This window comes from Phoenix dactylifera, chromosome 5 (genome assembly GCF_051530095.1).
Source record: "Phoenix dactylifera cultivar Ajwa chromosome 5, Ajwa_hap1_PhDact_Kaust_v1.1, whole genome shotgun sequence".
Classification (NCBI taxonomy): domain Eukaryota; kingdom Viridiplantae; phylum Streptophyta; class Magnoliopsida; order Arecales; family Arecaceae; genus Phoenix; species Phoenix dactylifera.
In genome coordinates this window covers 20,563,499-20,577,529 of record NC_143194.1, presented here as the reverse complement: position 1 = coordinate 20,577,529, position 14,031 = coordinate 20,563,499, and the positions used below count along the sequence as shown (strand labels likewise).

The 14,031-nt window shown below is 41.3% G+C and overlaps 2 protein-coding genes and 1 long non-coding RNA gene across 3 annotated transcripts; 2 read left to right on the top strand and 1 right to left on the bottom strand.

Moving 5' to 3' along the window:
- Positions 1–1,397: 1,397 nt before the first annotated feature.
- On the top strand, positions 1,398–2,585 carry LOC149753482 (uncharacterized). Its single transcript, XM_089923528.1, has 4 exons — positions 1,398–1,605; positions 1,686–1,930; positions 2,014–2,412; positions 2,510–2,585. Exons 1-3 carry the CDS (start codon positions 1,398–1,400, stop codon positions 2,242–2,244), a joined length of 684 nt encoding a protein of 227 aa, XP_089779654.1. The 3' UTR covers positions 2,245–2,412; positions 2,510–2,585.
- Positions 2,586–2,829: 244 nt separating this feature from the next.
- LOC148703449 (uncharacterized) lies at positions 2,830–3,331 on the top strand. The gene is made up of 2 exons (XR_015987756.2): positions 2,830–3,054; positions 3,157–3,331. It is a non-coding gene; the product is annotated as an uncharacterized LOC148703449 (long non-coding RNA).
- A 3,932-nt stretch (positions 3,332–7,263) lies between these two features.
- On the bottom strand, positions 7,264–13,318 carry LOC148703448 (laccase-14-like). The gene is made up of 6 exons (XM_088721783.2): positions 13,060–13,318; positions 12,621–12,772; positions 10,826–11,070; positions 10,594–10,722; positions 8,351–9,304; positions 7,264–7,555 (listed from the first exon to the last, which is right to left on the bottom strand). Exons 1-6 carry the CDS (start codon positions 13,147–13,149, stop codon positions 7,425–7,427), a joined length of 1,701 nt encoding a protein of 566 aa, XP_088577909.2. The 5' UTR covers positions 13,150–13,318; the 3' UTR covers positions 7,264–7,424.
- Between the last annotated feature and the right edge of the window lie 713 nt (positions 13,319–14,031).

Here is a 14,031-nt window from a genome sequence, read left to right as displayed (position 1 = left end):
CCGAGCTAACCCAAATCCATTTAATTTCTTTAAATCGAATTGAATTGATTCGGGTTCGGACTCAACCCATTAACCGAACCCAACCCGTTAACCCATTTTTAATTTCTTTAATTTCTTTCTTCTCGGTTTCTCCAGAACATTCCCTAGCCCTAGCCCTCCTTTCTTCTCCGTTCTCCTCGCCGGCTCGCCCCCAAGCTCGAAGCCGATGCCCCCTCCCCTCCGACGATGATGACGACGCCGTACACCCGATCCCAGCTCTCCGAGAAGCTTCGTCGCAACCTCCTCTCCCTTCTCCGCCCCCGATGCCGTCGCCTCCGGCGGGGAAGGCAACAAGCGTGAAGCGCCGCCGCCCCATCCGGCCGTTTCTGCATCGAGGTCCCCCCTACCCCCTTCCTTTCATAGTGAAAGTTTCACTCCCTCCTCCGCGGCCGAGCCTCCGGCGCCCGCAGCGCCTGCGGTCGACCCGCGGCCGACGCCCGTGCCGGTGGTGCTCGCGGCCGCCCCCTTCTTTCTTCTCTTCTTTCTTGTTTTCTTTATTTCCTTCGTTCTTCTCTCCTCCCGTCCTCCGATGAATGATAGAGATGGGGCGCCGGCCGCCGGGGCAGGCTCGGGCTCGGGCAAACGAGCCTCACGAGCTCGAGCCCGAGTCGGGGCTGTGCCAGGCGAGCCCGAGCCCGAGCCCAGTACAGGGCTCGGTACCGAGCCCGAGCCTGAGCCCGAGCCTAGACTTTTATGGAACGAGCCGAGCCGAGCCTGCTGTGGCTCGGGCTCGGCTCGGCTCGTTGACAGCCCTAATGTTGGTCACTCTTTATTGACGTCAATTGGTTTTACTTATACAATACTCACCCTCAGTAGTAAAAATGTTGCTTCTTTATTTGTGGTTGTTTACAAGAATTATTTTATCACGATGCTAGCCATATGGTGTTTTATATTTTGTTGGTTTTGTTAGGTTTTAAGTGTAGATGACAAAAGTAATTCCCTTCTATTATTTAATACTTGGATGGTTCATTTATTATTACTTTATGTATTTTTTTATTTTACATTTTGTAATATAACATTTCTTTATCCTTGATTTTGATTGAAGATAGTGTAATATTTTTTGTTTTCCTAAATAATATATGGATATTTGCTTTTAACTTGTCATGTCTGATAAGAGGATATTCTTGAACAAGAGGGCTCCTGTTCATTCAGTCCATCACATTCTGTTCCTCAAAGCATTGCCTACATTGCAATCCGAGCTTCACATTGCACGCTCTTTATACGTTGGGCCAATTGTACCTGATTATAGTGTCCAGGTGCAGTTTTCCAGGTGCCAGCTCAACAGGCTTTCAATCCTTTTTTTTTATTCTTCTTTTGATGAAAATCTTTGATTCTTTCTGTGCATACTAGGTAACAACATGCCGCGAGGAAAACGATTCAGAGATGTTGAGTTTCAGCACACATCCGTGGGATCTTCTTCCGATCAATTCCTACGGTCCCAGCAGCCCGACGAGCCCCAGCAGCACGAGTCCCATTCTCAGCACGAGTTCCATACTCAACACGAGTCTCAGTCTGAGCACGTGTCACCTGCTGATTGTCCAGACATGGATGACGTGCATATCCAGGGTAATTTGATTTACATTTTATATATTAAATCATTTTCCTTTAATGTTTTAATTAATGTATATTTTATTTTATTTTTATAGATGGACTGGGGAGAGTGAGGAGGACACGAGGACCCACTCGAGCACGGGATGTGTGGAATCTACATGAGGATGAGAAGATCGTTGTCCATTGCAATGAACTGGGGCAGCCCATCAAGAGGGCTGCAAGCATTTTATCGACTTTTCTAGGATCGGTTGCGCGGAAGGGTCAGTTGTGTCCGCTCAACTATACGAAATGGAATGAAATGCTTCCTTCGTATAAGGTTGAGCTTCTTAAAGTTATTGAGGTAAATAATTGAATTTGCTTACTATCACAATTTTATTTTTTGATTTAATATTGTTATAACATTCTTTAATTACTTTGGTGTAGCGTAAGTTTTTGTTTCCTAAAGAGAGCCATGATTGGGTGTTGAAGTCCGTCAACCGCAAGTGGAAAGAATATAAGGCCAAGTTAAAGGCGGACTGGAAGCACGATGGTCTGACAGAAGAGGAGGTTGCCCATGTTTGTCCTCCTGATGTAATCCCTCATCAGTGGAGGGAGCTTGTCCACTACTGGTTTTTCGAGAAAGCTCAGGTTGTGTATATTTTTTCAATACTTTAGATTGTATTTACTAATAATATAGATTACAAATTTATACATTAAATATATTATATTGTTTATTCTTTTTTTGGGAAGATATATTCCAACATTGGTAGAGCTGCACGAGCCTCTCAGACTGTTCCTCATACTTCAGGCTCGATGAGTTATGCTAGGCGTAGAGCTGAATTCGTAAGTTTTTTTTGAAATTCTTTGAAACTATTTTTAACTACTCTATCATATAGCATGTATCAAGATAACTAGCTTGCCAATATACTTTTTGTTGTAGATGGATGATAATGGGAGGGAGCCTGGTAAGGTGGAGTTTTATAAGATGACTCACACCCATCGAGATGGCAGTTTTGTTTCGGGAGGAGTCAAGAAATATAGTTGTATGTATTCATCTTTGAATCTTTCAACGATATTATTATTAGTTCTATTATTGGCATACATTAATTTGACTTTTTCTTTTGAGAGATATAGGACAGGGCAACAACTCTTATTTCAGAGCGCGTCGGAGAGTCATCATCATCTGACGCGGCCAGTCATGTCGAAGCTCAGGTGCTCGCTGAATTATTGGGCCCAGAGCGTTATAGTCGAGTGAGGGGTTATGGCGTTGGAGTTACCCCCACTCAGTTGTCTGCAGTGGGCATGTATACAAGAAATGCTGGAGAAGGCAGTAGCAATGCAGAAGTTAGTAGACTTCGGGCAACAATTGAAGATATGAAGGATCGCCATCAGGCAGAGTTGGCAGAGCTGAAGCAGAACCAACAAACTTTGCAGTCTCAGCTTGAGCATATTTCATCTATGTTACAGCGATTTCTCCCTCCTCAGGTAAATAACTATATGTATTTGATGACTATACATAATTATTATTTTGCATGAGTTAATGATTTTCATATTCCTAACTTCTAAAGTTTCTTTTTTTTTTTTTAGGTTCCTGATACTTCAACAGCTCGCAGAGATGATAATGGGGCTAAATGCGGTCCCTGATATTTTTTAGACTGTTATTTAATGAGTTTTATATGTATCTTTCTTATATTTTTCAAAATACATTGTAATTCTAAACTTATGTAAATTTAATCTTATATGACAATATGAATGTTTCGAATGATCTGTATGTTTGTCTTGATGTAAATGTAATGCAGGTTCATATTGCTATAATATATTTTTTAATATGCTTTTGTTTCTTTTTTTTTATAAAAAAATCTACTCCCGACGCTTTAAAGCGTCGTTAAAAACCCTCTTTGGCACGGGCTGGCACGCCATCGCCGACGCTTAAAAAGCGTCGGTAAAAATAGCTTTAGGCGACGCTATATAAGCGTCGTTATAGCATTGGTTTTACCGACGCTTTAAGTGTCGGCGAAAACTCAGGCTTTCTTTGGACTTTCCTGATGCTTTAAAGCGTCGGCGAATCTCAATTTGCCGACGCTTTCATTAGCGTCGGGAAAGTCCAGTTTTTGCTGACGCTTTCTATTAGCGTCGGCAGAAACATTTGCCACTCCGGTATCGCCCATGCTTTTGCGACGCTTCTGTTTGCGTTGCGGAAACTTTAGCCACGCTTATAAGCGTCGGTAAAGATTATAAAAAGCGCCGGGAAAGATGAGATTTCTTGTAGTGTCAGGAATTATGAATATCCCCTCCCCCCCCCCCCCCCCCCCCCCAAAGGTTCAGCTACCAGTGTGGGACCCAATGTTAGGTAGGTTGATCACAGACAGATAGTTGGCTAAGAATTGTCAAACTTTTTCCCTCTCTAGTTTTGGATTTCTTTTTCCTCCTTCAAGTCACCATTCATGAGACATGGAATTGAAGCAAGAACCTCTCTCTCTCTCTCTCTCTCTCTCTCTCTCTCGGTAGGAAGCAAGAAACTATCTCCATCAATCAAACCTTTTAAAAGAGTAACATGGAAGCAGCAAAACAAGAGAGAGGGAGAGATAGAATAAGAAAGAGGAGTGACGGAGATTGTGGGAGACAAAAGAGTGTGAGAGGGTGACTCATTTTGGCAGGTGAAGGACTTGGCTTTTCCTACGTTGCTTTTTCCGGATGGAGGAGCGCGCATCAAGTCTGGCCGTCTCAGGCCAACCAGCTTTTCCCTCGATCTCGTGAGAGGTCCGTAACAATTTGATGGCCTTGGTCCTTTGTTGGATTAGGACGTCATCATTAACGATGTATTTTAAACTGATCATAATGGACATGGCACATCGAATAATTAGAGCTCGCTAAACTCTCTCTCTCTCTCTCTCTCTCTCTCTCTCTCTCTCTCTCTCTCTCTCTCTCTCTGGATGGCGACACCTTGACTACAATCACAGGCGGTTACATGATTTTCGTGACATGCTGTTGGTTACCAAAAATAGCCTATCTGTACATCTGAATTTTTCGCGACAGGTGCCGACTCTTGCCTATATCCCAAGATTCTCCTTTATGAGGTTGACTATATATTAAAGTATCATCTTTTATAGCATATTAAACTTAATTAAAAATATCCTTTGAATCTACTAAATACATTTGCTTCCACACACAAAGAAGATATGGGATGAATCTAGGGGAAGGAAGAGTGAGTGAATGACACAATAAGATCTCATTTTCAAGGGACATTGTGAAAGCGAAGGCATGCGGAAAGAGTTTGATTTGACATTTTGAGCAGATTATATGAATACTTTTTTTTTATTTGTTGCATTGCTAACCATCATGTGGTCAAATCCACTACGTACAAAGTTAGCCAACTTTGGTTGCTTTTAGGAATCATTTAAAATGAAGTAAATAAGTTGTCATCATGTTATTAAGATTGGAAGAATGTTCTGATCATATTTCACAATCTCATGAAGTAGTTATTCAACCGACAAACTAAAATTATGCTTAAAAAAAAGTCAAAATAGCTTGTTTGGAGGTTTCTTGTTAGATATATTAAATTTACCAACCCAATATAAAATTGTTCGTTTCTTTATGCTTAAACAAATTTTCTGCTCCGGTCGATATCCAAAGATTATCAAATCAGGGTAATTAGAAAATTTAGTAATGTCCAAATAATTCGCTTTCAAGAAAGTTTTGTTTTTATTTCTTTATCTAAAATTTATATTGTTGTCACCGACAAACTTTACCTAATTTTTTGGATTTGTTTTATAACTTAATCACTCTGCATTACCTATCCGTATATTAATTTTATATTGGAGTTTGATTCAAAATTGTACTCTCTTTTTTTTGCTGAAAAGTTGAAACATTGTTTGACTAACTGTTAAAATTATGTTTGGATAAAAATAGCCAAATCTGTCGCCACTCGACAAATTGTTATATTATTGTAGGACTTAAGTTTGAGAATCAAGCAACACAATTGAGGCTTTTTGACGTTCCATTATGAACTCTGCCTAAGTTATGCGTAATATTTGATTAAACTATATTCATAACACATGGCATACTATACTTGTTTTGATGTAGTGTTGAGATAATCCAACTTTTATCTACCATGTTAAGTTGGACCAAAAATATGCTCATAGAATAGATGTCAATCCTAATTGAAGTTACTATTTAAAACTAATATAAAAATGAGCAGACATAAATTCTTTTTTTAAAAAAAATAATTGGTTTCTTTAAGTTACTTAAGTGACTTAATGCGACTCTATTATCTATCTTTATTAACCCGATTGGAAGAATTTTTTTTTTTCATGTGACCATTTAAAAATATTTTAGAACAAAATATCAAAAGAAGTTATTATGGGTGAAAGAAGTCAGCCATCTGTGAAATCTGTAGGTTGGGACAACCGACATTACAAGTAAAAGTGTTCGACGAAATACCAACAATAGAATGGCTGACGGATTTGTGCATAATAATCTGTTCAAAGCTGCTCTTTGTTATTTGGTTTCATTACCGGCTCTCAAACCATGATGAATGTCCCTCTAGGTTTTATTGGTTATGGCTCGTATTGGACTACATGAGAGCATACAAGATAATGCTGTTAAGCTTGCCTAGATTTAGATGTCTTGGTGATGAATTCAGTGTTTTGATATGTAGCCGATCTTTGAGAACTTAAAAGATCACTAGAACATTTTTCAGAGAACTGTTTGTTATGGATGTTGTTACCATCCTGTGCACTTTTGGAATATATAAAAAGAGAGAGCTATCCGTTGATATGGATCGGAATTCCTTTTCAAGAATTCTCTAGTCACAGTATATTCCGAGTTTGGCTAAAATACCATATAATTGTATGAAGGATAAGAGTTTATCATGGATTGCCATCATCTCAGATTATGTCCGGAATGGTGAAAGGACCCTGCAATGGGTTAGCAGCCCCGAGGCGTGGCCAAGAGCCCACCAATTGTTGGATAAAATGACGCTATAATGAGTCCTCTCTTCTTTTTATAGTTTTGTCAACAACGTTAAAAGGTATTTCGCCAATTTTTAAGGCTTACGTGGATCCAAAATGGATCAATTTTTTCTACGTTTTCGGCCCGAACCTGGTTTACCAGACGCGGCTGGTCGAGGAGATTGCATCTGGCCGACCACGTGGGTTCGGGCGGACTATTGGGCCTCGTGAACGCTGATTTGGCTGGCTGGTTAAGCTACCACCGGAGCTTTCTTTTACTAAATTGGGCCAATTGTGAGACCATGTTATAAATATTTATACTTTCCCAGACAATTATTTTGATGTTTCAAACAAATATATTTTTTGTGCTATTAAATTATAGAATAATGCAAGGGTTTCATCAAAGTTGTTGGATTGTTCAGGCTCAATCCAATAAAAATGTTCCTAAATGCCTTTGTTGTATATCAGCCGGAAATGCAGCCCTAATTCATGGATTGATTACTTGGATTATTTCCTTTTATTATCAGTTGAGAATAGGTCCATCAATCCATAGAAATTATGTTTGTTTCGCTGGTGCGTGGTGCAGCAGATGATGGAGTTACAGGATTTCTACTTGGAGTTCCATCAATCCTTGTTAGCATTGCTCTTCCAACAACAATCTCAGAGCCCATCGTTCATATATATATATATATATATATATATATATATATATGCTTGAGCATGGGCGTCAATCACTGATTGAAAATGGTAGGAATTATTCTTCTAATATGATATTGTCAAAGCTTTCACTGCCAACATCAAATACAAACAGTATTTTCTCACAATATATAATAGATGAAACCAAACAATCCATAACAAACTCGTCCAAAGAACAAATGTGGATCCAATTGTGCTTCCAGGTAGGGTTTAACATGGAGGCATGTGAGGAGGTGGAGGCAGCAGCTTTGTCCCCGGGCCCTCACCATCTTTCACTAGGAACACGGTGTTCATTCCCCATATGAGATGGCGCTCCAAATGGCAGTGCAAGAGCCACACCCCTGAACAGAATGCATGATCTAAGTTAGCATAATTAAATAGGAGGAATAACAAACTAGGGCATTCATACAGCAGGTAGGGTTCGCTTGCATGATGGACCTACAGCTAAGGTATGTTGCTTTTATGCCTCAACAAGCTTGGTTAGGCAATGGCAAGAAACTATAGTGTTCGTGACATTTGCTAGCTTTCGTTGTACTTGATCAGAAGTTAATTTTGTTTCCGTACGAGACAAGGGCTGAATCCTGACATGCAAATCTAGGTCAAGAATACTGAATCCATGAACGAGTTTATGCATTGCACACCGGTGTGGCACAGCAGCACATGCTTGGAAGTGGTTTCTCATAATTCATTATACTTCCATTCTAGTCTAGGTGAGCACATGGATTGGGCATGCTCGATCAGGGGTAATCCTAAATTTGCACAAAGATTGGCTTAATTACTTGACTCAAACAACACAAAATTCTACTTGTAGCCTGACCCCTGTGCATACCTGGAGCTAAGTTGTGATGCAGAGTGATGCTTTCACATTTTTGTGCAAGCAGTATATTGCACCAAGCACAGAATCTCAAAGCCCCAGTAGAGACTCTTTTGCAATGGACCTTAACTGCACCTTTCTCAATGCGGGTCCTGCTTATAAGGAATACTCTAATAGCTTAGGGTAGTGCTTCTTTCGGGTTTTCATTAATTTTTTTCTTGGGCCCTTTCTTATGATTTTAGCAAAACTATTTATGCATATCAAAAAAAGATTTCTTAACAAAAATATAACCCTTAGACTCTACCGAATTAATGAAACTTACCAGGATTATTAGCTGTAAACCTGACGGCCACCCATCCATTCCTTGGAACTCCAATTGTATTCTTCAGCGGAGGGTCCTCCAAGTTATATCCTAATGGATCCTTCTTTTCGTTAAAATTCCCAAATCCCCACCCCACCACGTAAAAGCTGAAGCCATGCAAGTGCATGGGATGGCTCTCAGCCCTCACCAGCGACGTGCCCTGGAAAACAATCTCCACCGTTGCCCCATACTCCAAAACCCTAACCATCGTCCCCAGCCTAGGCTTCAAAAGCTCCAGCGGCTGGTACTCCGCTGTGAAATTGTAGTACTGTAAGGGCCTGCTCGGAAAACTTGCACCAAAAACCCCATTTATCCCCTTGTAATATGCTTCAAGGATATCTATGGGCGGGTTCACGAAGCTTATGTTGTTAAGACTCGCTGAGAGCCTGGTGCCATTAGGTCCTTCACACGAGCCACTTAATTGGCACTCGAGCTCGTTCACGGCCACTGCTATTATCATCCGTTGGTCGAACCTTTGAGGGCAACTGATGGGCCAGTGCATGCCTGCGGGACTACGGATTGAAAAGCTGAACTTGGAAGCTGCTTCAGTATCGTTGTAGAAGGGAAGAGTTGGGAGGAGAGGGTTGGTGGACCGTTGGGTGTAATGGGACTTGTATTGGACGATGGCAGTGGTGGTGGTGTTGTCGATATTGTTGACCGGTTGATAGCTAAATGCTCTTGCCGCCATGTAGTAGAGGTTTCTAGGGGATTGGTTGGCTTTCAGTAGCAGGTCCATGGTCTCGCCTGGGCTTATCAGGATGTAGTCTGTAGTTAGTGCTTTGGTGTAGCTCCCATCAGACCCAACAAGAGTGAGCAGGTGATCGGCGATCGAGAAGAATAGGCCGTCATCCATTGCGGCATTCACCACTCGGAGGAGGTAGGTCTTGCCATGTTCTACAAGCATTCTGAAAGTTCCTGCAAGAGATGCACAAAACTAGGGAGGTGTTAAAAGTTCTGATTTCTCAAACAAGGTAGTTTACTTTGGATGTAAATTTTGGTAATTTACATACATACATACATATATAGGAGCCCTCCTTTCCGTAAATTGTTCAAGGCGAGGGCTAAAGTGAAGTGCATCTCAATCTAGATTTTTGATCTTATTCTGATTTTTAGCCTCCCCTTGGCAAAGGACATATAACATTTTGGAGCTAAAAGCCTTGCCTAGGGAAAACGGGGTCTCCTTGTTCAGTGAAGAGTAAAAGTAAATACTTGACAGAATATACTCACATTCGAGCTATATGAGTTGCCGTTCTCAACAAAAAAAAAAAAAAAAAAAAAAAAAAAAAAAAGAGTAAAAGTAAATATGGTCAAAACGTGAGCTAATTATCAATCCATATACATCTATCCAACTATGAAATTTGAATTTATACTAGGAATTAAGTATTCAGAACTATTTTCTGTTGACAAAGATGGTTTTCTACGGTACCATGTAAAGATTCCATCGCCAATCACTCTTTGCTGGTGCTGTGAGTGGTGAATATATAGAAGGTGCGGTACAGCTTTTTCTGTTGTAAGAACTAAACCTCAAAAGCCAACCTGGATTCAACTCATCAACTTTGTGAGTGGAATCTTGTTTGGTAGTAATTGTAACTAGCTAGGCCATGGCTAGCTTTTACATAAATCTCTCTCTCTCAACTCCCCCCAACCACCCCAAAACATACACAGACAATTTCTTGTACTTAAATCTCAATAAACGAGGCAAGATATACGTGTAGGATGTTTCAGGAGAGCGACCTGACTGGTTAGTAGCCCTATATAGGACGATGACCAGTTGTTTCCATGTGATGCCAATTAGACTCATTAGCTGAATGATTCCTGTTCCGTACGTGAACAATAGAAGTTTTGTCATATGTGGCAAGGGGATTGGTTTGAATCACGAGAATTATTGTTATGCACAGAAGGCAGTTGAGCACTAATTAGATTGCCAACCCGGCATTAATGGGGGAAGAAAAAAGAAGGAAAAAAACTTTTGGAGTAAACTAGTGGGCATCCAAAGCATTTTGGAGCCCTAAACGGCATGTCATTTATTAATTGGAAGGGCAAGCTAGCATATAAGGCGTCACCTGTTTTGATGGATGGGGGCCTTCGAATACTTCTATAAAACGATAAGTTCCCGAGGGCTTGAAGAGAAAAGGTACTAAAAAAAGTGGACCAAACGTTACCATGAAGTTTTGTTCAATTAGAGCTGTAGAACAGGAACCTACCTGGCTTGGAGCACGGGTAGAGATCGCCGGGTTGTCCATTAATAGTGAACGAATCCGACGCGTTAGGCTCTCCTCCTGTTTCAAGGGCCTTCTCAAGTACTGCATTCACGTCCTTGTTCCACCACTCTCCTGCAACCAGTAATCGAAAGAGAGAGAGAGAAAAAAAATATGTACTCAACTGTGCATGTGAATTAATGCCCCATGCAAAAGCAAAACATGCATCTATACGCACCGAGTACTATGACGACTTCTCCACTGGGCTTTGGGAAGGGGTACGAGGTCCCATGTCTGGGGTACACGACGATGGCGCCGTGAACGGTGGCCCGGGTGTAGTCATTGTGGGCGTGCCACCAAAGCGTGCCTTCTTCGTCGGTGAACGTGATGGTGTAGATGAAGGAGGATCCGGGCTGGATAGCGCATTGGGTGATGTATTCGGAGCCATCTGACCATGGATTCCTTGGTTGCTTTACTCCATGCCTGCATGCATTTTTACATGCAGACACAATTAGGCTAAACCTAATCTTTCTTCTTTTTTATTTTTTAAAAAAAAACAATCGGGTAGGTCATGATAGTTCAAAAGGGAAACCTATCATTACTTCTTAATATGGCCTATTACCTGTAATATATGGATATAGCTAATGTGTGTGCGTACCTCACGACAGCAGGACCAAGTTATTACTCAAAGAGCGACATCAACGTAAGGTTTTGGTAAAGGAATTAATGATGTCGTATGCTTCTGTGTTTCTCCGAAATGCAGGCTATCCATCGCATCGCATCCCAATTTTCATGTCATCAGTTGTAGGAAGGTTTTGCGTAATCAATTAAGTAATCGACGTTGGAGGTTCAACACCCGTTCCCAGAAAATTTCCTTCACGGTTCACGAGGTAATTGGTGGGATTCACAAGTGATTTCGGTTCAAAATATCAATCCCTCCATGTACGTGGCATGCGAGCATCGGAGGGAGAGCCATGCATTAAAGGGTACTGGACTACCAACTACAAACTTCCAAACGCAACCCCGCAGCCATGCATGCATCAATGGATACTTATGTGGCGAAGTCGTTGTAGTAGGTGAGCCAGCCATGATTTGCGTTACCAAACACATGGGTGCATGACAGCGGTCACAAGTACTATAAAAAACCTTGTTATTTAAAAGGGAAATGCTTAATTATTACGTCTTAAATTGCATCTGTTATATATATATATATATATATGCGTGTGTGTGTGTGTGTGTCTGCGTGTGTGTGGATATGGTTCTTGTCCCTTGGTGATGACCACTTGCATCAGGTCAAGGCTCGGAAGGAATAAGTACTTAGGCAACTCTTCATGTATATAATGTTGTGTTTGGCTTATGGAAATAGGAAAAAGTCACATATACAGGAAGAACCATACCACAAGTTATTCTAATTTTTGTTTGATTATAGTTTTTGGAGTAGGTTTTAGATGACAATTGTCTTCTCCGTAGAAAAGTAAAAAGTAATAATAGCTTTACACCAAAAAATACTTTATGGTATTCAGAGAGGTCAATAGTGCGACAGATTGGATGGTATCTTATCTGATCACTCCTAAAATTTTATCTGAAAGAATCACGTCTCTATTTTATCTCCCTTGCATTGTCTTTCTGATTTTTTCGTTGTACTTACACTCGTTGTGTGTAAACTGTCGATGTACCCAAAAAAAAAAAAACTTTATGACAGCTCTTATATAGAATAGTTATATTCGACATGAGTAAGTTTGATCGGTATAATTGTTCCTTGCTTATACTTGTTTTCCCAATACTGTTTGATCCAAGTATTATACCTGTTTTATTTACCAACTGCATGCTGCCTAGAGGAACACTACCTTGTGGCTATTTTGTGTGGTGATTTGCCCACATCCTTGGGGGGAGCACGGCACGTATGCACCTTCAAGGTGCACAACTACACCAATCACAGAATATCTGTACTTCTTTCTATAGATATTTAGGTATACTTGGTGATCATTTGGTGCACCAGATCAAAGCAATTATGAGGGCTTAGCTAATTATACCAGTGTATGGTTACATTCTCTTGTGCAATGTTGTAGACCTTGACGACCAACTTGTCTCCTCTGTAAGCATATAAAGTAGGCCCAGGAAACTGTCCGTTGACCGTCAAAATCTTCTTCGTCCTGCACAACCGAGTGTAAGATGCCTCTTTCACCTGCACCCACATTTCAAACTAAACACGTCAACACCCAGACACACCCTCTAATACAAACGAAAGCTCAGTTTTTGTTCTCAAAATCCGTGAGATTAGATTTTGTGCAGCACCATCCTATGATGGAGGCATCACAAAATTGCGTATTAAAAGATCACCATAAGATTCATGCATGGGAACAAAAAGACCATATCTCAGGAAAAAGCAAAGGGCCTATTGATGACATAGTAGTAAAGCGATATTGAAATGCCTTGCTAGCCCTCAACAATGAGGAGATGAATGATACTTACATGGAAGACATGGTGATAGGTCTCGCACCAGCCTGGGCAAAAGAGTAGCGCAAAGAACGCCACCACCACAAGCGATAACAACGATGTCATCCTCGTCTCTCTGGAGCATATAAGAGAAGCCCTCTGCTTGCTATCCAAACTGAAGTCTGCCTCGAAAGTTATGTGGGGACATTTTAAAGGGAAATTAAGGTGGGTGTACGTACCTCAATCAATGGACCGTTTGGTATAAGGGGGCAATGATCGAGACGTAGCAGGTGAGCTGGGACCATCAGGTACAGAGTGAAGCATTTAAAGGCTTGCTATGTTTGACTTCGGGACGATAATGAAGTAGATGGAAGGATTAAAGAGGTGAAACACTAACTGGAGTGAACCTCTGGTGTTTTTGGAAACGGAGGCTTAACGAGGATCTGCTGATGTTCCTGAACAGCAAAAAGGCGTGCCGATGTAATCCTAGCCGTGGGTCCGATTGGCTCTTTGACGATAATGTCGATTGATGATGGTTGTGATTTGCCAAGCAGCTTCCTTGCTGTTGGAAACAGAACAGGGAAGAAGATTCCAACTACTGTGTCGTGGGATCGTCGATAAAACGATTAGGGGGGGAGCAGTTGGAACGCCGAAGAGTAGGAGGCCGTTGGTAAGTTCTAGCATTCGGAAACTTTTACCCACAGCTTGGCAAGCTTCAGCTGGCTGAGATGGTGGGCCCTGCATGACAAATGCCGTACGTGCGTCGCGGTGGAATAGAGATGAAGCTGAGGTGGTGCCCTGCATATAAGCTTCGTCAAGAGACTCTATCATGTTTGTTGGCGGATCAAATCATAGATGGTGTTGGAAAAAATTTTAAATGGGCACGCGGTCAATTCCCGGGAAAAAAAAAATGGAAATGCCAATAGGCTCCGCGTGAAGGACGCGGACGCTTCCGCGGAATGCGCGGACGTGTCACAAAATTATCGAAATGCCCCTACATAAAAATAT